Source organism: Myotis nattereri, assembly GCF_964212035.1.
Source record: "Myotis nattereri genome assembly, chromosome: 4".
Taxonomy (NCBI): Eukaryota; Metazoa; Chordata; class Mammalia; order Chiroptera; family Vespertilionidae; genus Myotis; species Myotis nattereri.
This window is the reverse complement of record NC_138079.1, coordinates 43,976,629-44,002,274: the sequence shown is the minus strand read 5'-3', so window position 1 is coordinate 44,002,274 and position 25,646 is coordinate 43,976,629. Positions and strand designations below refer to the sequence as shown.

Genomic DNA, 25,646 nt, shown 5'->3' with positions numbered 1-25,646 from the left:
GTGCCTGCCTCTGGGAGGAGGTCACTCAGAGTCCCCGATGGGACAGGTATATTTTGAAGAAGTCCCTGGCTGTTCTCATTCCACCTACCTGCACCCAACTGAGAATCATTGTAATAAAATGTTTACATGATATTAACTTTCTGGGTTTAGAAACAGAAATCAATTTGTGATTCCTGTCTGAAGTTACAATTTTAGCTTGTCAGACAGACATTGGAAACAGCCCATATTCTGTGCCTTTCTTATAAGTTCATTCAATAAATAGATAAGCTATTTAAACAGAGCTGAGTGTTCTCACAAATCCTGAAAGAGGCTACAGACAGCAGGGTACAGATGTGACATTAACTTAATTCCTGGTAATCAATATCTCGCTACAAATTTAATCCAATTCTCAACACAGAGATAAATGCTTCCTCTGACTAGATTATATCATTGTAGTAAGGCTCTAGTTTCTGCAATTCTGTGGAAAAAATCACATATCCCTCAATGCCAACTGCTTGACAAGTAAGAATCTACCCACAGATTGCTAATTTGACCAATGCGCATCCCCCTGCTATTGTGTCTGTCAGATGAATGCAGGTGGGCACAGATGTGAGAAGAAGATGGGAAGAAATGGGTGTGCTACAGATGGAGACGGGGTCAAGAGGCAATAAGAAAATTAAGTAATTCAAGTTTCCCAAGACCTTGTTCTTTTTGAAGTGAATGTAGCATTAGAGGCAATAGCAGGGCAAAGAAAGCAGTAATTTGGTAGTGGACAGATCTGAGCCTCATTCTCAGTAACTGAGAACCGGGGCAAGGCCCTCCACCACTCTGGGTCCCACACTTGCTTCAGAATCTATAAGATGGAGAAGATGGTCCCCATTATCCTTTTCCTTGGTGATGGGATGAACAATGGGTCATCGTGCAGAGCTGAGAAAAGATTACCCTGTGAAAGCGAAAGTGGTCAAGCCACAGTGGACAAGAAGAGACGGACTTTCTATAAAGAAGCCAGCCAAAGGAATAGGAAATAGTGGGGGGCACTGAGGAGGTTCAGGGGCCCATTGCTAAAATGTAGACATGTCTCAGGAAGTCTTCTCTGTGTCAACGGACACTCCAGCCATGAGTGGTCACAGTAAATCTGAGGTCGCATACTGGTGGCTCAGCCCAATGTGGCCGGTCCACAGAAGTATTTAGCTTGGACAGTATTTTTTTAAAAAGTAAGAATTCACTTCCACAATTTAAAACTAGAAGATTTCATATAAATATTCAGATTCCTGGATTTTTTTTAAAGAAAGAAAGAAAACAGATCTGATAGCCCTAGTTTGTCTTGTGTGGCAAAACTCAAGGGGAGCTGATCAGGGGCTACCCCTTTACCCGGGATCAGCTCTCTAGCCCCTGCTGCAGTTACTTGTCTGGCCCTAAAATGGATGAAACTGTAAGGGGATCGAGGAGCAATTAAGCAATGTGCGTGAATCCAAGAAGTGAACAAGGACAATCAACCATATTGTGCCTCTGCCAAGGAGAGACAGTAATAGAGGAGAATGGTCTGCGTGGAGCCCAGGTAAGAGCAGCACGAAGTAAGAGAACTTGGCAGTGCAACACAGTCAGGAAAGAAGGTGCCCAGCCAGCTGGAACAAGGACCTGGGTCTGCTGGGAAGCCACATCAAAGACATCTGATGAGCAAAAGAGGTGCGCCACATGATCTAGCTTGTTATGGAGCAAGTTCCCAGGGAGGGAAGGCAATGGCCACCTGGCATGAGCAACAATCTAGTCCAGTGGTTCCCCACCTTGGCTCCATATTACTATCACCTGGAGAACTTAAAAAATCCTGATGCCCAGCATGTATCCAGACCAATCAAGTCAGAATCTCTGGGATGGGGCCAAGCATCAGTATTTTTTAAAACAGGTCCAGGGCCAATTCACATCAAGCTGAGATCTACTATTGACTACACAGATCTGAGTGGTTTGATAGAAGAAAAAACTTTACAAGTACCAAGTAATCACCAATAGAGAACTCACTGTTTCTCTAAGCAATTGTAAACTATGCCATTAATTTTCCTTTAAATGCATTCAACCATTCCTCTATTTTGTTAATTTACTTTGACTTTCATAGAATGGTGAAAGCTATAATCTGCTCACTGATAATCAAGAGTTGCTTGTCATACCTCCACTGCCATTATTTGTACTGCCATAAAAATAACCCACCTCACACTTTCGTATTTCATTTTAGATCATACCATAAACTCTATAATTAATCCTAGAGCTTCAGGTGAATAGTGAGTGCCATGATGTGCCCTGATGTGTGTATTCATTACATTGCATTTCTATTCATATCGTAACTATATCCAAATGGCACCTGCAGATTCCCTACATCAGCAGCCATCTGAAATGCATGCATTTCAGCTTCTGCTTTAATGCAGAACTCATTTAGTTTCTATTTTAAAGCAGATGCTTGAAAATACACTGCAATCAGTGTGGTGGCACAGAAGACCCGTCCATTGTCCTTTATCTCAATCTTGTATAGAGTTAAAGCTCCCACCACAGAAAAGGGCTCTTATTTTACTGACTGATGGTCATTGGTCCACCCCATCACCACTCCCAAAAAAACAAAATTTCCTGTAGCTGCAGTGATTCCAAGAAAGATCTGGACTCGTAAGCAGATTTACCAGGAAGCCAATGAGTCTCAAGCTTCAGGACCTCTCAATGCGTGGGGGCCTCTTCTAAGCCCTAGGACAGTAGTCGGCAAACTCATTAGTCAACAGAGCCAAATATCACCAGTACAACGATTGAAATTTCTTTTGAGAGCGAAATTTTTTAAACTTAAACTATATAGGTAGGTACATTGTTATTAACTTAATTAGGGTACTCCTAAGGCTTAGGAAGACCCACACTCAAGGGGCCAAAGAACTGCATGTGACTCACAAGCTGCAGTTTGCCGACCACGGCCCTAGGAGGTACCCTAAATGTTTGTATTTGAAATTTTATATTCTTTCCCTTGACGCAAAATATGTAAGAATTAGACCCCACAGATTTTGGATCCATCCATAAGTGAGCCTAATGTAACTTGGCTGCCAATCAGAAGGCAAACACTAAAGAAACTGTTAAATCTTTACAATATGACGTTAACAATCATTGGTTTAGGGTTGCAATCCTACCCACAGAATTAGGCTTTCCTTCCTTGCCAACAGAGATGTTATTGTTGATTTACAAGCAAAGGTGGAAGGAAGAGGCCCATCCTTCTTTGGAAAGGGCAGGTTCTAGGCCCTAGAAACCAGGGATGAAAACCCAGGCTTTTCCAGTGTGTGTGGAAATTAGGCACAGCCCTGGGGCAGGGCTGGACCATCCTATGAAAATCCCAGGTCACCTTCCACAAATAAAACCAGCTTTCTGTGCCTTCAGGGCCTGCCACAAGCATCTTGTCTGGCCTCTTTGCAAAGAAAATTTTCTGTCCACGCTCTTGCTAAATTTGAAAGTCCTTTAATGTAGTAAAAAAACCCAAAAAACCAAACACACACCAAAAAACCTTCCAAGAAATAATTAAAGAGAAATGGCTTAACATGCAAATGTCTGGAGTGAATATTTGAAAGCTTGATCTTGAGTTGATAGTTCTAACCCAGAGTTGCCAGGTTCCTGTGGCATTTGATGGGGGTAGCGGTAGGGAGATGGAGATGGGAGAGGATTAAGTTGGGAGAGAACCTTAAGAGGAGCCTGAAACATGGAAAGCCACTCTGCACCGCAGACTGCGTGACTTGGCCGGTGGTACCTTGCTTCCTGCTATGGGCCAGGACACAGCAGAGCTGCACCACCAGGTGGGCCCATATTGCAGCCATACACACACACAGGAGGCCTGCAAAGACTGACTGAAGTCTGAGGTGTTCACTTCTTTACACAACCTTCCCTCCTGCTTGCCTTTGCAACTCTTCAGGTTCTAGAGACCACTCAGGTCAGCAAGGCCTCTGGTTCAGAAAGTGGAGACAAAGTCCAGTCTGGGAGTTACCCATTAACTAGCACCCCTTCCTCTGAACACCTGTCCGTCTGTGTCTAGCTCTTTCCCGGGTAGCATCATGCTGTCCCTGGCTAGCCAATAAGTCCAGATTATCTCCGCACGTTCCCATTTTTGCTCTGAGCCAACTTTTCTCAGCAACCGATGAACCCGAGCTCTTCTGCTAAGCTCTCCCGGGCAGGTGGACTCCCCTGCAGGGCCAGCGCCACTGAGTGGCTAAGCCCCAGGAACACAGTGGGCTGCACCCCAAAAGAGAGCCCCCCTGTCTTACCATCATCTGCCACTGAAAATGGACCGATGTGCAATTTGCTGTCTTTATAGTGAGGCCACAGACCCTGCCAAATCCAGTCCTTCCTTTTATTTCTAAAATTGAACCATTTGGCTTCAGACCACATTATAGGACCATCACCTGCATCTAGCCACACTGGCTGGCTCAGTCAGCAGTCCGCCCCTCCTCAGCCAGATGACTGAAGTGCACTTTCTTCCTAAGGTCACTTCAGCTGCGGGAAGGAGTAGGAAGAAAGGCAGCAGAAGCCGCATGTTCAGATAGTGAGGAAGACTTGGCTCTTTTGGTTGCTTTATCCTCTGGTCCAATATGCCAGGAAAAGCTCAAGTCAGAAAGCCATTCTTGGAAACTTATTCAAATGTTGCTGTAATTTTAGGTGAAGAAGAAGAAGAAGAAGAAGAAGAAGAAGAAGAAGAAGAAGAAGAAGAAGAAGAAGAAGAAGAAGAAGAAGAAGAAAGAAGAAGAAGGAAGAAGGAAGAAGGAAGAAGGAAGAAGAAGGAAGAAGAAGGAAGAAGAAGGAAGAAGAAGGAAGAAGAAGGAAGAAGAAGGAAGAAGAAGGAAGAAGAAGGAAGAAGAAGGAAGAAGAAGGAAGAAGAAGGAAGAAGAAGGAAGAAGAAGGAAGAAGAAGAAGAAGAAGGAGAAGAAGAAGAAGAAGAAGAAGCAGCTTCTCCCCCAGCAAATGGGGAAATGGACTCACCCCGAATTAACTTAAAACTATTTTCCTCACTGCCTGGCCAACCTAACTCAGTGGTTGAGCATCAACCTATGAACCGGAAGTCACAGTTCAATTCCTGGTCAGGGCACACGCCTGGGTTGCGGGCTTGATCCCCAGTGTGAGGTGTGCAGGAGACAGCCAATCATTGATTCTCTATCATCAATGATCTTTCCATCTCTTTCTCCCTTCCTCTCTGAAATCAATCATCATATGTAACAAAAGCATAATATGCAAATCGACCAAACAGCCTAACAGCAGAACGACCATTCGAACAACCATCCGGGACCACGCTATGACACCCACTGGCACCAAGCCAGCCAAGGAGGGTGCCATGTGATTGGTCAGGGGCCAGGCCATCGCCCCATGATCCCTCCGCAGAGTGAGGCCCAGGCCACCGACCGGAGGGCTGCAACAGATGGGTGGGGCCTCCCTCTGCGAGGGAAGCCCAGGTCCTGGGTCCTGGGTGCCAGAGGGAAGCTGGTGCTGGCAGCCGTTTTGGGGGGGGCGGGGGGGTCAGAGAAGGAAGGCTTACTCTTGCATTAATTTCATGCATCGGGCCTCAGGTAAAAATAAATATTTCCCTCACAAACCATATTTAAATTATGAAACTTGTGAGGAAGCTCTGAACTTCACTTTTCCCAAAGACAGACCAGTTGTGAGAACAAAGCCAGGAGAGGGTCTTAGCAAATCACAGTTGATAACTAACTCTACTGAAAGCATAGTGAGGATGCCTTTATTCACCAAGATATGTTCATTACTATAGAATATAATCAACAATGGAAGTCAGCTGGATTGACAAAATATCAATATCATTACCATTATGGGCTGTTTTGTGTTATGCTGATGGGACTTTGAGGGGAAGGTTTTGGAAATGTTTAGGACAGAAATCACCAAACACCCCAATTTGCCTGACCACATCCAATGCAGTGGGTGTGGCAAAAATACTGAAGTAAAATGTGGTCAATCTGCAAATGTTTTCATTCAGATGGAATACATATCATTACTACGGTAGTTCATTTCATTATAGAACATCTTTCTTTGTTCTTACTTCATTGTAGAAAAAATTCACAGATAGTAGCTACGAGTTACTATTGTTGAATATAGGTTCATAGGTTTTGGAAATGGCCTCCTTTGTGGCAGGTGAACAACGGTTCTTCATCAATCACTGATCTACAAAGGATGACAATCGGCACCCATTGGGTTAGTTTAGGTGCAGCCATTCACAGCAACAAGGCTGTTGAAACCACATACAGAATTATTTGAACACAATGTTCTCCTTGCATGTGAGAGAAGAGGACAGAGACAATTAATACGCTTTTCATCTATTAAAATACTGTGCTTTTAATTATTCCTGCTTTACCCTGAAAATTAACTCACAGCAACTCAGAAAGCATTGAGGTGCTACTGGATATAAATTATGAGTCAGTTGAAGCAATAGCTCCCTCCTCCTCCCCCCTCCACAGACTTCCCTCCCACCTTGCAGATGCCTTTAGCATTGCACTCAACTAAAAGGGAAATGCTAGTACATGTTTTCGGTAATATGGCTAAAAAGGTTATAGAACTCCATAAAACATGGGGAAACAACACATCCTTCTCTGATACAGAAATTCTCAAAAGTGTCACCCATAGACCACCTGTGTGAGACTCACCTCAGGTGTTTATTTAACATTCTCACCCCAGATACACTGACTTAGAATGGCAGCTGGGGATATGCATTCTCTTCTTAAATATTATTTTTCTTTTCTATTTTTTAAATTGATTTTAGAGAGGAAGGAAGAGAGAGAGAGAGATAGAAACATCAATGATGAGAGAGTGTCATTGACCGGCTGCCTCATGCATGCCTCCTACTGGGGATCGAGCCCGCAACCCGTGCATGTGCTCTAACCAGGAATCAAACCGTGACCTCCTGGTTCATAGGTCGATGCTCAATCACTGAGCCACACTGGCCAGGCCAATATTATTTTTCAATTATAGTTGACAAACAATATCATATTAGCTTCAGGTGTACAACATAGTGATTAGACATTTATATACTTTACAAAGTGATCATCCTGATAAGTCTAGTACCCATTTGGTGCCATACATAGTTATTACAATGTGGGAATCTGCATTCTTAACAAGTATATAACAAGACTGACAGGCAAAGATCAATGATTTAATATGAATTGCCTTGTGACTGTACTTAGCTGCTGGCCCCTACTCACCCGGTGGACTCCCATGTCCTGCTGCAGCTGTGGCAATTGCAAAGGCAGAAGCAGGCGAAACAGAGCAGTGGGAGCTGTCAGCCATCTGTCCTGGTTATTGAAAAAGAATGGAAATGGCACAGTGAGGCAGAAGGATAATAGTCTATAATAAAATTCTCATTTCATTCCTGTAATGAATGAATAATTAGGTCAAATGCTCTATATTTTCCTTATTAATAGGCAAATAATAAGATTCTACATCAGCAAGTCCACTCTATGTGTATACTCAAGAGAAATGAAAACATATGTCCACACAAAAACTTACACATGACTATCCAAAGCAGCATTATTCGTAATGGCCCAAAAGTAGAAACAACCAAATGTCTATCAACTGATGAAGGAGTAAACCAACTGTGGTATATCCATACAATGGAATATCATTTAGCCACAAAAAGGAATGAAGTACATACATACTACAACATGAACGAGTCTTAGAAACATTATGCTACATGAAAGTCACAAAAAGTCACGTATTATATTACTCCATTTATATAATAGGTAAATCCATAGAGGCAGAAAATAGATTAATATTTGCCAGGAAATGGAGGAAAATAAAAATGAGGAGTGACTAATGGGTACAGGGTTTCTTTTGGGGGGTGATGAAAATGTTCTAAAATAAGATAGTGGGTATGGCTGCACAACATTTTGAATATATTAAAAACCACTAAATTGCACTTTAAATGTGTGAACTTTATGGTATATAAATTATATCTCAATCTGAAAAGCATTTTTTAAATATTCTACATCATGTTTCCAACATAATTTTCTTCTCAAAACACCTTTAAAGGTAGGAATGCATTCTAAAATTAAAAAAAAAAAATGCACTCAGCACCATTCTGCAGTCCCTCTCCCTCCTCGGATATTTTACACACAGCATTTGATAATGTTGATGCCAACATCACTGTTTTCCCCCCTTGGGCTTTTAGTGAAAATAGGTTACTGTGATTGTGACCTGAAGGGTTTTTAATAGTTTGCCCCTAAGTTCTACAGTCATGCTTAAAATAAATAAGAGGGGACGCAGAGAGCTGGTTAATGTACCTACACACAAGGACACAGAAAAGCTCTACCCTCTCAGCAGTAGCCTTAAAATGTGTGTGGGAACAAGGTAGCAAGTGGTCAGATTAACAGTCAAAATTTCAGATACACAGTGAGAAAATGTGTGATACTGTTCCCATTTGGATCCTCCATAATATAGATTTCTGCTTCCTTCCTATGTTCCTATGTCACTATGATTTAGTCATATCAAGGAAAAAGCAAAAGACAGTTAATCCACAAACAGAATTCAGATTTCCAAAAAAAAAAAAAAAAGCTTATATAAATATAAACATATGAAAAGAGAGTCCTACCCAAGTGAATAGCATCTAATTCTTGCCTTGGTAGAGTTTGCTTCCATGGGCTTTGGCCCCAAACTCAAGGGGGTCTGTCCCACATGCAACAGTCAAAAAAGTCGCCAAGGCCTGGATTGACCAAGGCTCTAAGAATGGTAAAGAGATTTGGCTAATTATATAATAGTCTTACGTCAAGCCAGGAAAGTCTGGTTTGTCACCTTCATTTACCAGAACCATCTAAGACCCATAATTGACCAGCAGCCTGAAATCAGTCTCGAGGTCTACCATCCATCAGGGCAAATCAAACAACAGCTTGACCCAGGCTAGCTGGGCTTGGAGCTGATGGCAGTGATGACAGCTTCCAGCACTTGGCTGAGGCTATAAATGAAATGATGGTTTGGAGCCATGCACTCTCCTCTATCTTTTGCTAAACTGCCCTACTTGAAGCACAAGTACTGAAGCCAAAACCATGTCTTTACATTTTACTTCAGTTAACTTGAGTAGAATCTGGTTTCATGATTGTATATTTCCCCCATCCAACTTGAAATAATTGGCTTGAGGAGAGAAGGGAACATTTCAAAAACAACTGTTATTTGGCTATATTATTTGAGCAATGGGGAAAATGAAGAGAGAAAAGATTTTTATCTTCTGTTCTGATGGTTTTTCCTCCAATTAGAGGACATTTGTCATGTTCTAAAATAAATGAATGGGTAATACTTTCCAATTTTCATAACTATAGAAAATATACTGGTTTCTTCCACTAGCAATAATGATTAGGGTCCCTTGCAGCTATGCCTTGTTTTTAGATGAAATACTGTTCTTCATAAGCTTAGCCCAAAAATTGTGGTGTCCCAGATGAGCCTATTTGATACACACTTATGGCAAGGTATCAGAGTCTGGGAACATTTTGGTAAAATAAGATTCTGAAATTCTTGTTTTAAACAGATTCTTCAACTGGCAATCGGCGAGTACAGTCCCGCTGATTCACATCACTCCACACAAAGTGCAATGTAATAATGGGTCACGTAAATATTGGTGAAACTAATGGCATATTCTCTAACCATTTATTTTTCCACTACCGGGTTCAATAGTGATACTATTTGCATCTAAATGATTTTCATATCTGAGATAGTAAGGCAAACAAAAGACCTAGAAGCTAGAAATCATCTTTCACTTCTTCTTTCCGAGTCCCTTTCTGACTCTCACCTCCAGGCTGGCGATAGCGCAGGTGCCGAGGCGTTGAGGGCGACCTGCCAGGTGAAAGTTCCGTGGCGTCCACCGCAGGGGAGCTCTCCACTGCTGCTCGCTCCACGGGGGCGGACTCTAGGACTGCTGCTTTAAAACATCGTGAATTTTAACAAGCAGGCCGTACATTCAGAAGCTTCTTGTCAGTATCATGCATAGAAAACACAAAAGTTTGTTATGGAGAATAAGCATTCGCCTACATTTTCAGAGGGGTTTCATCTGAAATTGAGTCCTTCCTCCTGCAGCATGCTGATGACACTAAATCTAAGTGTAGAACTTCCCCACCCATGTCTTGCTGACCCTGCTGAGCTTGACTGGCTCCAGGTAGCCCCATCTGTCCAACACAACAGCAGATGTTTAAAACAACAGGGGGTGGGGAGCCGGTCTCCTGCCCTCCAGAATGTTTCCGCCTACTTCAAATGGGGAAAGAGGAACTTCTGCAGAGCGTAAATCAGTCTGGGATCAAAACTGGGACTTCATGAGTTCTTGGCTAGGGCTGCCCCTCTAAGCCAACTGAAGTTTGCATCTCTACCAATGTGGCTCCCGAGGACTCCTAAGGATCTAGAGCTTCACTGTGCAAACTGGTAGCACTAGCCAAATATGGTCACGCTGACCTGAATTAAAATTAAAGTTAATTTAAAATGTTTCTGGTCCTCAGTGGCACTAGCCACATTTCAAGTGCTCAGTAGCCACATGTGGCCAGTGTCTGCACTCCTGGACAGCATAGACAGAGAGCATTTCCATCCTCCCAGACCCAGAGCTACAGATCAGCAGGAGGCAAGAGGAGAGTTTTACAATGAACAGTTGGGAGGTTTTGAGATAATTTGAGCCTTTTCACTGCGCTGACATCCCATGAATAAAAGACACATCATTCTAGGGTCACACCGAGGCTATTACTGATGTTTCCATGTGGCTTATTAGTCAGGTAAAACTACAACATTGTGTGAGTTCTTTCAAGGAAATACACTACAGAAATTTCATAAATTTCTAACAATTCTTTCATTTATTTTCCCTTGGGCTTTCATTAACCAATAAAATCTGTGTCACCTCCACTGATTTCACATGACCACTGTCAGCAGAAATATTCTCAACAACTCCCTTTGCCATTCCATTCAAGATTTCATCTCTAAATTTTACAAAACTCCTAATGACTTTATACAAAGCCATTTTCATACTTGCATGTGATTTACTCCCTTAGAAATATGGCCACAATTTTGCCTTTTTGAAACACACAAAGGCCAAGGGAGGGAAATGGTTAGCATCTTTCCTTGAATGGCATAATTACAGCAAAGCTGGCAATGATGCAGGATGCAGACCAAAAAAACCCAGTGCTTAGCTGTTAGTTTTATTATTTTCTAAATAACTCCCTCAAAATTCAGTAACGGAAGGCATCTGCTCTGCAAGAACAAGCAGAATATCAAATACATGTCCTTGTTCTGATCCAACCATTCATTTCTCCGAGGCAAATGAGAAAATTGAGTCAGCAATTACATTGAGCCCCCAAAACTTCCCAGTGAGAGAGCTGGACAGGCCCTGAATGTCCACGGGAAGAACAGAAAAGCTAAGAATAACACTGTCAGCCGATCGACACCTATAAAGAGAAGAAACCATGCCAGCATGGTGGGGGCAAAGAAGCATTTCCTTCTGGCCTGTTCACTTTTAATCAAGTTCCATGCAAACAGCTTTGTCTACAGGATGAGTGGGAGAGCTGGTTCCAAACAAATGCTAAAATTGGGAGCACTTTCAGCCCACAGGCAGACAATTTTCAAACCAAGAACACAGAAACAGACACCAGTGATGAGGGCCCTTCAGTGATGCTCGGGGTAGGCTACACAGCCGAGGCCCAAGTGAATGCTGACTGGGTGAGGGACCCCATTCAGTGAGCTCCTGCCCTGGGCTCTCTCTTCTTGCCGGCCATTGCTTTGATCTTTATTGAGACTCCACCATTGGATGGAGTCTGGATGTGAGCTGGGCTGATATTTGTGCATTTTAGAAGAATGCAGGGTAAAAGAAGGTGGGGCTGCCTGCTAGCAAGAAAGGAGAGCATGAATGAATGCTGGGTTAGCCCGGAACAGCTTGAAGGACCGGGTTCACAGCTCACAGTGTCACTCATTTTTAGAGATATTTTCTATTTCTCTTATTTCCCTTCTTGTCATTTGAAGTTCTCTTGCTAGGAATTATGGCAAGGCCGGCATTATAACTCAATGACAATAAAGCTGGACAAATGTCACTAGCATTTTTCAAAGAGCGCACCCTGAAACTGTATAGCTGAACTGCAGTGAGAGAGACCCCTGCCTCAGTATGGACCTAATGGGGGGAGCTGGCATTAGGCAATGAGGCTGTGTAGTGCTGTATCCTGAAGTAAAAAGCAGAAAATGTATAAACAGTTGGCACAGGATTCTTATTCAAGTTTGCCAACTGTTTTAAGTGTTAACATTATGCAAAGCACAAGCAAACATCTTTCAAATGAAAGGCAGATCAGGGTCTCCCTTTTCTTTGCCAATTGGAATTTTCAAGACTAGACAGTAGAGTTAGCACAGCAGCGCTCTTGATTTCTACAGCCGTTGCACGCACACGTGAACACATGCGCACACCCACACTCGCACACACCCACACATGCGCACACACCTACTCTGAGCTTGTCTGACTGATGCTGAAGTAGTGTTTCGTCCCTGACTTTCCTAGAACTACTTATGACCCAATTTAACCATATGCCCATGCAAAATAAAATTAAAACTAAGTCTGTAATTCCTTTGTTTCAGCATTCAGAAAAAGGACAAAGAGCCCCCTGACCCCCAGAATTACTTCCAAGCTTCCTACTCACAGTGTTTTCTTGATAAATTGTTCTCAAGTCTCAGTATAAAAAAGATGTGCCCGCACATCAATCTATCTTAGGTTTCAATAGGAATCATGTAACTGATTACATCCAGAACCAAAATCAGGGTAACTCTGGGAACTGCAGAGGACCACACAGTATTCATTTGTCCACTAACCATACACTTAGCCTCCCACAGTTTTTTTTCATTGCCTGATTTCCTTGTCTATTTTATTTATTTTTTATTTTTTAATTTTTTTAGCTCTTGAAGGTAATCTTTTTTAATGTGTAGATTATTGCTACATAGTTGTTCAATTATTTTGCTGGCATGAATTCTCTGTACACTTGTTCATATTTATTTTAATAAAGGCAAATTTTCAGAGAAAAGATAACATAAAATTAATAAGTAGCTTCTAGATCCCTTTCTATGAGAAGGGTAAATGAGGAGCTCCTTGGAGAAATGACATTTGCTAAAACTGTGTTGTCCAAAACAGTGACTATTTAAAGTTAAATTAATTAAAATTCAATAGAAGTATCAATTAAGTTGCTGTGTTACACTAACAACTTTTTAAAAAAATCTTTATTGTTATTTTATTTTTAATCCAGTTGTATCACATGCCTATTAGAACAGCCACCTTAAATATTTTTAAGAACAAAATGGGAAGTAAATATATTAAAAGTCACCGGAAGACAGCTACAGAAACGGGGGGCAGGGTGTGTGGGAATAAAGATGCATAGAAGTGGCCAAGAACAAAGTGCTTAATGAAAAGTGCTGGGGGGCAGTCATGGTAAAAGTGAGAGAGAAGGGGGTGAGTGAGTGGGTGGGCAGGGGCACTGACACCTCTGGAGTAGAGGCTGGCTCTAATGCACCTTATTCAGGGCCATTTTGCTCTCCTAGACACAATCCTGAACTTCCCCTCACCCTAGTGACAGGAGCTCTGCATTTAGCCAGGACCTGGCACATCAAAGTGACATTTCTAACCCATGAACCATGTGGATAAACTAACCCTTGACAATCTAACTGCAAATCATTTGTTTTGAGGAAATCCAGTGATGAACGGAGGCATCAAGCCCTCAAGTTCAGCTATTTCTGTAATGCGAGAAAGAACCTAATAATTTTACCACACTGTTATTCATGGCTCTCCCCATCGAAGGCCCCTGGTCATAAATGATCGATGGTGCCACATGACAAGCTCTCTAGTCACCACTGGCTGTGCCCACAATGATCCCACCTATGTCCAGCATCTGCACTGATAAGTCTTTGCCAGTGTCCTTCCCCAAGAGCTTGATCTAGTTATTTCTCATTTATCTTGGTTTCCCTGAGTCTAACTTGCTCCAGAGAAAAAACTACTGATTCCTACTAGTGACCATACCTCCCTCCAACCTAGAGTCAGCTGAGCAGGCTTTATGATATGGCATTGGGCCATCACCATAAACTCTGGGCTTGGGCTTTGAAAACTAGAACTAGGGAACTTGGTGACTAATGCAAATAAATAAATAAATCTGTGTATAACAAATTAAAGCAGCGATTTTCAACTTTTTTCATCTCATGTCACACAAAGTAATTACTAAAATTCTGCGGCACACCAAAAAATATATTTTTAGCTGATCTGACAAAAAAAGTTATAAATCTGATTCATTCACACCAGTCAGCTATGGTTGTGATGGCTGTTGTCATTTTTTATTTGATAATCTAAGGGGGAAAAGGTCAGTGCCCCTGACTAAATAGTCAGGTATTGCATGTTTTAAAAATTCTTGTGGCACACCTGTTGAAAATCACTGAGTCAAAGTAAAAGAATTAATTATGGTGGGCAATGGGAAGCTTAATTGAGGACCGCTACAACTATGACACATATTAGACTAAAATGCAAAAAGGAATAGATTTTTCTTTGGCTTCTCTATTAAAGAAAAATGAATATCGATACATTAGGCCCTAGGCCAATTAAAAGAAAATCTCTGGGAAATTACAAAAAAGAGGAAAAATTCTTACCACACACCCATTAGGATGAAAATTATCAAAAGAACAGAAAATAATAAGTGTTGGCAAGGATGTAGAGAAATTGGAACTCTGTGCACCATTGGTAGGAATGTAAAATGGTGCAGCCACTATGGGAAATATATGGACGTTCCTCAAAAAATTAAAAATTGAATCACCATATGATCCAGCAATCTCACTTCTAGGTAGATTTCCAAAAGAACTGAAGGCAGGATCTCAAAGATGTATTTACACGCCCCTATTCACTGCAGCATTATTCACTATAGGCAAAAGATGGAAGCAACCCAAATGTCTGTCAGAGGAAGAACAGGTAAAGAAAAGAATATATATATATATATATATATATATATATATATATATATATATATATGATGGAATGTTATTCATCTTTAAAATAAAGGGAACTTCTGGCACATGCTGCAACATGGATGAACCTTGAGATATGATGCTAAATGAAATAAGCCAGCCACAAAAAGACAAATACTGTATGATTCCATTTACATGAGGTATCTAAAGTAATTAAGCTCTAAAAACAGAAAACAGATGGTTGTTCCCAGGGGCTGGGGGGAGAGAGAAATGGAGCACTGTTCAATGGGTATAGAGTTTCAGTTTTGCAAGAGGAAGAAGTTCTGGAGATTAGTTGCAGAACAGTGTGACTATACTTCATGATACTGAATTATACGCTTAAAAATGGTTTACATGGTAAAGAAGAACAAGAAGAACAAAAAAGAGAAGAATGATTTTTTAGGAGAATTGTGTGTTTTTTTTAAGTTGCCTCAATACTAGAAAGCCCTAGAAGACTAGCGACAGGGTCTGCTCTGCAGGGCTGCACATGGCATCAGAATTGGACAAAAGCTGCCCCTTCTGGCCCGGCCAGTGTGTCTCAGTGGTTGAGCATCGACCTATGAACCAGAAGGTCACGGTTCCATTCCCAGTCAGGGCACAGGGCACATGCCTGGATTGCGGGCTCAATCCCTGGTGGGGGGCATGCAGGAAGTAGCTGATACATGATTCTCATCATTGATGTTTCTATCTCCCCTTCTACCCTTCTCTTTTATATATCCTATCTAATAAAAGAGAAACATGGTAATTAGCGTACGACCGCTACCCTTCCCATTGACTAATCAGGGCAATATGCAAATTAACTGCCAGCCAAGATGGCGGCCGGCAGCCAGGCAGCTTGAAACTAACATGAGGCTTGCTTGCTTCAGTGACAGAGGACTCCAACGTTCCCCGCCTGCCACTGCAGGCCTCTGAGCTGCAAATCTAAGCAACTATGTTACAAATATAGAAGCTAAACAAAACTCCAGAAACCTGCTTTAGTCCGCCGGGCTTCAGCCAGCAGGATCACAACATTGTTTCAAATACAGAAGGTAAATAAAGGCCAGAAACCTGCTTTCAGCAGTGGAGGCCTAAGAGCTGGAGCCAAGCCTCAAAGCTAAAGCTGGCCCAGAATAAAAAAAGAAAAAAAGAAAAAAAGGAGTGATTGGGAGCTTCAGTCACCCGCCAGCCTGAAAACAGCCCTCAGCCCCTCACCCAGACTGGCCAGGCACCCCAGTGGGGACCCCCACCCTGAAGGGTGTGTGACCAGCTGCAAACAGCCATCATCCCCTCACCCAGGCTGGCCAGGCACCCCAGTGGGGACCCCCACCCTGATCCAGGACACCCTTCAGGGCAAACCAGCCAGCACCCACCCGTGCACCAGGCCTCTATCCTATATAGTAAAAGGGTAATATGCCTCCCAGCATAGGGATCAGCGGCCGCGAGGCCTCCCGGCACTGGGATCAGCGGAGCTGAGAGGCCTCCCGGCACCGGGATCAGTGTGACAGGGGGCAGCGCCCAAACCCCCAATCGCCCTGCGGCTCTGTGTGTGACAGGGGGCGGAGCCACAACCTCCCTATCCGCCCTGCTCTGTTCATGACAGGGGAAGGCGCCCCAACCCCCTGATCAGCCCTACTCTGTGCCTGATGGGGGGAGCTCCCCAACCCACTGATCACCCTGCGGCTCTGTGTGTGACAGGGTGCAGCGCCCCAACCCCCTGATTAGCCCTGCTCTGTGTGTGACAGGGTAGAGCCATAACCTCCCCATTGGCCCTGCCCTGAGTGTGAGAGTGGCAGTGCTCCAACCCCCTGATCGGCCCTGCTCTGTGGGTGATAGAGGGCGGCGCCCCAACCCCCACCCCACGGGCCCTGCTCTGTGTGTGATGGGGTAGAGCCATAACCTCCCCATTGGCCCTGCCCTGAGTGTGACAGTGGCGGCGCCCCAACCCCCTGATCCGCCCTGCTCTGTGTATGACAGGGGGCGGTGCCCCAACTCCCCTATCGGCCCTACTCTGTGAGTGACAGGGGGGAGCTCCTCAACCACCTGATCAGCCCTGCTCTGTGTGTGACAGGGGGCAGCGCCCCAACCCCTTGATTGGCCCTGCTCTGTGCGTGACAGGGGGTGGCGCCGCAACCTCCCCATTGACCCTGCCTTGAGTGTGACAGGGGGCGGTGCCCCAACCCCCCAATTGGCCCTACCCTGAGTGTGACTGAGGGTGGCATTGCAACCTCCCAATCCACCCTGCTCTGTGCATGACAGGGGTGGCGCCCCAACTCCCCAATCGGCCCTGCTCTGAGCCCGACCAGAGGCTGCACCTAGGGATTGGGCCTGCCCTCTGCCACCCGGGAGCAGGCCTAAGCCAGCAGGTCATAATCTCCCGAGGGGTCCCAGACTGCGAGAGGGCACAGGCCGGGCTGAGGGCCCCCCTTCCCCCCCCCCCCAGTGCACAAATTTTTGTGCACCGGGCTGCTAGTGTGTATATATATATATATATATATATATATATATATATATATATGCCTAAGTGGCCATTACGACTGGTCAACCAAACGACCAGTTGACCGATCACTATGACACACACTGACCACCAGGGGGCAGACACTAAATGCAGGAGCTGCCCCCTGGTGGTCAATGCGCTTCCACAGCCAACCTCCTGCGGCCAGTGAATCTCCCGCAGTCCCTCCCTCTGGCCAGATGGCCCCGATCATCCCCGATCGCCAGCCAGGCCGAGGGACCCCAACTGTGCACAAATTCATGCACTGAGCCTCTAGTATATATATATATATATAAGCTGTCCCTTCAGAAGCAATGATGTCTCCTGCCCTCAAAAATGGCTTTCACCAGTTGGGTTTAACAATAGCCCTTTGCTCATATGTTCACCCATTTCCAACCCACTTATCCATTCTTCTGGCTCATGTCAGTGACATGTCCTGATTCTACTCAACCGGACATGATCTCCTGTGCTTTTCAGCCTCCAGAGCACTCTGTCTACATCTCCTGTACTACCTGCCCTTCCAGTTATGTGATGTCTATCTTCTCCACATAACTGGAGTGTAAGGGGCCAGGGCACCATCTTATCTACCACCATGGACACTGTGGCACAACAACTGGCACAGAGAAGGCGAAGCAACGACTCTTGAACACACCTGCCATGTTCTAATTCCAGCCCCAGAGGCAATCAAACCACAGCCTCAGAGCCACACATGTCTGACACTCACATGCTTATTCCTGAAGCTCTTCGAATTCAAAATAACACAAGAATCTACTAGACTTACCTTCAGATTTCTCCTCCTCTATTTACTGCAATCCCATAAAGGAGTGGAAAGAACTCCCCACATTCTGGGAAACTCCTGTTGTTCTCAGGGCACCTGCCGCAGAGAGGGGCTGAGAAAGCCTTCCTAAGTCATCCTATTTGTGGAGGTGCCCAGGCACAGGTGCTGGATCAAACCCCACGGGCGCTTGTCAGCTTGTGTTCTGCCTCATTATCCCTGAGAAGAATCCATCATGATTCTGCTGAAAATTGTTGTTCTAATGACTTTTTAATTATCTTCCTCCTTCCCTCCGCCTTAGTTGCTAACTTGTCAATTTAATTAAAGAATTTCTTGTTTAAAGGGTTCTACTTTTGATGATGACAACCACTCCAGTTAAAATTCCATTAAGTACTTCACTCAGGAAGCTTATATTAATGATCGGAGCTAGAAAGTACATAGAAGCTTCAAGCAGATAGACAAGCAGGGGTCTCTGCTTCCATGTGGGTGATCCTCCTTGAAATTTGGACACATTGTCTGATTAACTGCCCAATTTTTATTTTGTTATCAGGAAGTAAATCAGTTATTATACAGCAAAAAAATAAAAAATAAAGCTGTTTGCTAATTTGGCTGTGAAACCTTTTTTTGTTTACATTACAGACATACTGGATTTACAGAAGCAACAAGGGTCACCTCCTCCGACCCCTATCTACACTGTACCATGCTGAGGAAGGTAAGGCGATACACCAAAGACCCTCAAACAGTTCACTGAGAGTTTTGCTTGATACATTCATTTAACAAAAATTTACTACCTGCCAGGCACTGGCCAAGGCACTGAATGTACAGAGGTGAACACGATAGATAAGGTTGCTAACCTCACGGAGCTTAGATGGGGAAAGACTGTCCAGGCAGAGGGAAGAACAGATGCCAAGGCCTGAGGCAGCAATGATTGAGATGTTTCTGAGACACAAAAAGGAAATCAATGTGACTAGAGCCTAGTAGATGAGGGAGCAGAGCAGGAGCAGAGGTTGAGAGGGAGATAGTATCCAAGTCTGATAAGGTCTGAAGGCCTTGGCAGGGAGAATGTACTTTAAGTGTGATAGGAAGGCTTTAGAGAACTTAATCAGAAAACAAATAATCGAATCTACCTTTTTTAAAAATTTTACTATTTTTTTAATCTACCTTTTTAAAAACCATTTTGGGTGCCAAGGACAATAAACGCTGTCTCAGATTTGATTTTTCTTCCCATATCTCTGCTCTAACATGGAGTGTTGCCTTGGTAACTAAACTGAAGAAACCATCTTAATGCTTCCAGGCTAAAGCATCCTTTGCAGGGGAGGCTGGAAGCAGTACAGGTGCTTAAGGCAGACACTGCAGAAGAAGAAGGCTCTAAGCGCCAAATTCATGGTGAAGGTGCCCCCAACCTACCTCTATGCAGAGTATCATGCTAGGTAGGCTCTTTATCCAACCAGCCTTCATCATATTTCATGAAGAACCTTCCAATAATACCATTCAGATAATGCTATTCTTCCATAGACCGCAGTTAGCTTTTACTATAGAAGGCAGTAAGAGAACTAACCTTGATCTCTTTTCCACAAAAGCTAGAGGGAACTATAGGAGTTTTTCCTTCTAACTACTCATTGCATACATTCTACATTCTATGCAGAAGTAGGAAAGTCATAAAAAAAGGGAACTAGGGTTCCAGAAGCAACAGTGGGGAAGCAGGTGGCCAGCAAACACGGGGTGTGGCAGCTGGATAATACCTCTTTGAATACTTCGTTTTAGCTTGTTACAGAGATCCATGCGGGGGTTATCTACATGCTCTTCTACAGATCCCGGGCTTTGTTCTGGAGAAGAGAGGCTTCTGCTAAGATCCAACGGTACTTTACCAGTGTGCGGCGGTGGGGACGTAGCAGGGCTGTGGGGGGTGGTGGGACTGCTGGACGCCGAGGCGGTGGTCAGGTCCAAGGCTCCTATCCTTGAATTCAAGGGAGAAGTCAAGGACAGCTTTCTGGCCCTCACTGGGGAGGATGTTCTGGACACGGCTCGGGGTGGTGGGGAAGAGAATTTGCGACACAGACGTGGAGATTTGCCATCAACCAGATGTTCACCTCTGCTGTTCTGGCTGGTGGCGAAAAACAATTCCAGTGACCTGGAAATATGAGCAAAAGCTATTAACAGATTGTAGCCAAGTGAAAATTATTCCCCCGTCGTCATTCAAAAACATGTTCCCGACAATAAAAGGCCACAATATCATCGCACGTCTGTTGCTGGGTTTCCTTCATTTCAATGCCACATGTATTCCACACACTTGCCAAAGGAACACAGACACTTTTTAGGCCATGTCTAATCCCCTGCTACTAAACTGTGGTCCAAAGACAAGAAATGCAGACTCAGGCTCCACTCCAGACCTGCAATCAGAGCCTGCAATTGCACAACATATTAAAGTTTGTGCATATTCAAGTTTGAAAAACAAAACTGTAAAAAAAAAAAAAAAATAGAAACGCCTCAAATAACGGAGTTAGCTTCCAAGTAATCACAGAGCAAGCCAAGGCCAGTTGGGGACTATGGGATTCTCACATTCTTCCCTCGAGACCTATCTGAGACCTCTACTCACCCCCTTCTACTGTTCGAAGGCAAGACAATACCCTCAGGGCAGCTCTGCAGAGCCGGGCTGCTCACCTGCGGGAGGGGAGACCCAGGAACCAGGAGGCCACACTTTCATGAGAGGCAAACCCCGGGCCTACCTGACCGGGATGGAAGTAAAAGGCCTCTTGTATATGTCGGAAAGCTTCGCCAGCACCTGGGCTGCCGTTGTGAAAATACGATAGGTGTGCAGAAAGGTGTTGAGGAAATCGATACTGAGAAACCGCAAGTCCGTCAGCCGCTCCAAGAGGCGCTCCACGCTGGCATAACGGATCTGGGGCACTTTGCAGGAGTTGAGTGTTTTACTGAAGCAAATGTCGATGTCGTCTTTATGAAGACGGGCATCAGACCTGCGCACAAAGCAGGAGCGTGAGAACAAACCCAGGACACGTGGCTCTCGACCACGGAGTGTTTACACGCTGGTAAACACACACTGGGGTAAGGGCCTCCCACCGCTTTTGATAAAAGATGTTGATAAGACACATTACAGAAAACAAGGCAGGCCTTAAAAACATCGACTATGCCATTATAATTTAGGAAGGTCAGAAGTGATTGTGGAGAAGATAATAATCATTCATTCATGTTGTGGATTCCTTCTGTAGGGGAGGAAAAATAATTTCCCTCTGCCCTTCTGAGCTCTTGGCTGAGACCCCGGTAATAATGGACAGATTAGCAAGAGAAAAACAAACAATTTTATTAACATGGATACCTGGGAATTACCCAAGAAGAAACGAGTAACTCCCTGAGGTGGCTTAGATTCAGGATGAAACATCATCTTAACAGGGAAAGGGGCGGAGGAATGGCAGTCACTTAAAGAGTAAATGACCTGGGGGGAAGATGAGTGGGTTTCTAGAAGAATAGATGGGAGATAAAATAGTGTGTGACAGTGTGTCTGGGAGTGGTATTGATGTCTAGCCTCCTCTCCTGTGATAAGGGTGAATCCTCTCTGCTTGATGAAACTCCCTGGGAAGGGATTTATGACAATTAAGTACCTTTTGGAGGATCTGTCTTTAGGCAGATAAAGGGAGTTTAGAGAAAGGCTCTTCTGGCGTCAGCTGTTTTTCAAGTTCCTATTGCTCAAAATAACCAATATAACTAAGTGGCATATTTTGAGGTGGCATAATCTGCTACCCTTACCTTCTCTCTAGTTCAATCATATTTTATTAAGAAAATGAGGCCAACAGCCCTATTTAGGAGGGGCCTTGCTTATGCCCTTAAATCAGAATATCAAAAATGCCCTTAAAAACTAATGGATGGCATTCTCCTCACAGAGGGGTTAGGGGAGGGGAAGAGAGAGATATCACTGCTATATCTGTGGTGTGTTTTTTTTTCACTTCTAATTTTGTGCATTTGTGTTTCCCCTTATTTCTTGACTAGACTGACTAATAGATGATAATATAAAGAGTTTTCCCCTCTAGAATTGGCTCTTTACCAATTCTACTATTTTTCTATATTTTAATTTATTAATGTCTGTTCTGATCTTATTTCCTTCCTACACTTTCCTTGCAGTTTATTTTGTCATTCTTTAACATCTTGAACTGAACACTTAGTTCACTCCATTCTTGCTGGATTATTAATGCATTTAAGGCAATCTGTTTTATGAGTACAGTTTAATCCATAAGTTGTGTAAAAGGCTTTCTTTTCACTATTTTGCAGTATTAAAAATGTCTTCATATTTTTTAAAGTAAAATGGGCAAAGGGGGTCAATTGTGTGGTGGTGGGTAGTAACTAGACTTATGGTGCATCATTTTGTAGTGTATACAAATATCAAATTAGAATGTATACCGGAAACTAATATAATGTTATATACCAATTTTACCTCAATAAAAAAAGTAAGGGGTGAAACATCGGCTGTGAACCCTTGTAGAGGTTGCTGCAAGGCTCTGCTCCTTCTCATCCTATGAAACCTCCCCTCTGGTTGCTCCTCAACCTGACTGGGCTGATGGATCCACTGGGAGCCTGTGGAGAGCAGACTGAGGAGAGGACTTGCAGCAGCCCTCAAGTCCCTCTGCCTCGCGCAGAGCCCTCAGCCAGCGGTGTGCATTTGCAAGAAGGGCAAAAGAGGCCCGCAGAGAAGCAAAGTTGGTAAGAGGAAAAACGTCGAAGCAGAGGTTGAATCCCAGTGGGGCTCAGAGAAATGCCCCTCTTTGCCAGGACTGCCCTGAGCTTTCACATTCCCTTCTGAGATCCCGTGTTCCCTTTCCTTGCAGCATCTCAGAGCAGGCGGTCAATGAGCCCTGGGTTTCACCACTTGATTAAAAGATACGCTACAGGGCCAGTGATGTTCAATGAGGTAATTGCTTGCCAAGAGTCAGTTGGCTTGTGGTGTGAGTGCCCTTAATTATCCCTTTCAGCACTTCGAGAGGTTTCAAATTATATATTTATTTTCTTTGGGATAAAAAGGAATCAATAGCTTTCTTAGCTTGCTCTTGGAAACTTCCCACCCCAAAGTAAGCTCAGTGCAGGTGGAAGGATTTCCTTTGCAGGCCTGAAATGGCATTTTAAATGAGCTGCTCAGCCCTGCTGAGGAATTGACTAAGGGCGGGCTGCTAGCTTCAGTCTCATTACCGATCTTGAAAATGCACATGCACATCTTTGGGGATTCTTGAAAACTGCATGGCTCTTTTTTCCACTCAACCAACTATACTTTTCTGGTTCTTAATTTTCTCACTTGTGAAAAAGACCTTAGAGACTTTTATGAATCAGTCTGTCTGAAGATGCCTGACTGAGGTAATCACTTTTTCTCCCACCGTTTTCCACCAAAGAACTCTATTTTCTAGGAAGATTGAGGTTAACTATTATTAAAGGAAAGCAAACCTCAACCTATATACATAAATGTAAAATACCACTTAAAGGGATATTTTCACCTAATAAATGTCACGATCTTGCATTTTAATTGTACTTTGAGATTTGTATCTTTTTTTAAAATATGTTTCTATTGATTTTTTTAGAGACCGAGGAAGGATGAAGGATAGAGAAATAGAAACATTGATGAGAGAGAAACATCATCGATTGGCTGCCTCCTGCACGCCCTCCACAGGGGATCAAGCCTGAACCCAGACATGTGCCCTGAGCAAGAATCTTGGTTCCTGGGTCGATGCTCAACTGCTGAGCTACACTGGCTGGGCAGATTTGCATCTTTTGACTATAATTACTTTAATCAAAACACTAGGAGGATAAAATATGTTGTAGCCAACATGAAACTGAAATAAAACTGACTAATTACACCACTGTCCTTCAAAACTGTAATCACATTCATTTTAAGTAAAGAAAAGAAATTGAATATTATGAAATTATTTAATTTTCTTTTATTATTGAACAAGGTCTTTATTTCCGAAGGGACTCCCAAGAACGATATAATGTTGTTACTTAAGCCTTTTATGATAATAACTCCTTTTTGGTAAACACTTAAAAAATATTAAAACATCCAACTCATATCACCTATTATAATTAGGAAGTTTTCAAAGGAAGTGAGTGCCTGCAAAGTGATGTCATGTCAGTAACAAGATACAATGAGATAGGATAACTTTTTTAACTCTGAAAAATGTCATTCTCTCCCCGCCCCACCCCCATGGCGTACTGCCAAGGAGATGCACGGAGAGGCCAGAATACAGAATTTAGGGCAAAAGAGGGCCGTGGAGGAGACTGTCATAAGAAATAGAAATCACAAAATCACCCCCCTTTGTTTGATTGAGGAGAGCCAGGCTCAATGAGGCAGGGAAAATAGAAGAAAAAAATATATGAAGTACATGAAACTGCCTTGGTTATAATTCTAGTATAGTGCAGGTGGCATCAAAATAGGTGTGACTCTATCAGAAAATCCTTACAGCTCAAGATACAGGTTTCTGTCCTTACAGGAGAACGGTTCCTACTCGTTCAAGTGTCACCTCTGTACCCAAAGGCAGGAAAGTCTTGATCTGTATGGGAGATAGTTACACAAACAAGCTTGGACATGGACGCTGGTCCAACTGCCTTCATAGGGGACAGAAGATGCATTTGGGTACCAGCCATAACCGGTCAGGCACACAACTGAAGTTTTATCTGTATTAATTTTTTAAAGTCAACAAAATATGTAAATAGTGGGTATGCAACTGCTCTGGGGTTTAGGCTACCATGTCCAACTGACATATTCACATTCTAAAGCAGTTTGGACTTTCATGACTGACTAACCTTTAAGAGAGTACTTTTTAAACAAATAACAATAGCAGATATTATATTGTGAAATATAAAAATAAGAATCCCATGAGTAGAAAATTCATAATAAAATTCTAACCCAATAATGTGAATTATAAAACTAAGTCTAAATTTGGACCTTTTGACTTAATAGTCCATGCTTGGTTTTAATCTCAGCATCACATATTTTTAACTGATCTGGTTCTAAAAAGACTATACTAAACTAAAAACCTAGAAAACTGAACACTAAAGGAATCTTTGCCCTAGAGTTTCAAAATAATCCTACCGCAAATATCTTTAAATTTGACTTGTAATTTAAAATACTACCATTCTTTCATCATTTTTTTCTATAGTGATTATGACATTAGCATAATGTACTCTGCCTTCATCTAATACAATATTTAATGTTTTAAAATTTTTACCATTAGAATCATGCTAATTAGAACTACTACCTATGAAGAGGAAAGTTAATGTTATTTATTGCCTTAGCAAAAATAGCTCAGACCCCAACAGAGTCCACAAAAAAAGGGATAGAAGACAAACATTTTTTAATTTTAAAAATATAAAACAACTGCTCTTATAAATACGTTTTATTCTTAAAATTTGGAATGAAAATACCCAAAAGAATGAGATTAACAAATTGGTCAGCTA

General features: G+C 43.1%; 1 protein-coding gene across 3 annotated transcripts in view; it reads right to left on the bottom strand.

The window, feature by feature from the left end:
- Positions 1-25,646, bottom strand: part of RASGRF2 (Ras protein specific guanine nucleotide releasing factor 2) — a 187,754-nt gene that overhangs the window by 57,829 nt on the left and 104,279 nt on the right. For 2 of the 3 annotated variants that reach the window (XM_081088646.1, XM_081088647.1), the window contains exons 14-17: positions 20,924-21,172; positions 19,940-20,328; positions 9,758-9,883; positions 7,185-7,274 (exon numbers count right to left, since the gene is read on the bottom strand). In XM_081088646.1, coding sequence (XP_080944772.1) covers positions 7,185-7,274; positions 9,758-9,883; positions 19,940-20,328; positions 20,924-21,172 — 854 coding nt within the window. The remainder of the gene's footprint in view (positions 1-7,184; positions 7,275-9,757; positions 9,884-19,939; positions 20,329-20,923; positions 21,173-25,646) is intronic. The other variant, XM_081088648.1, reaches the window with a different exon arrangement.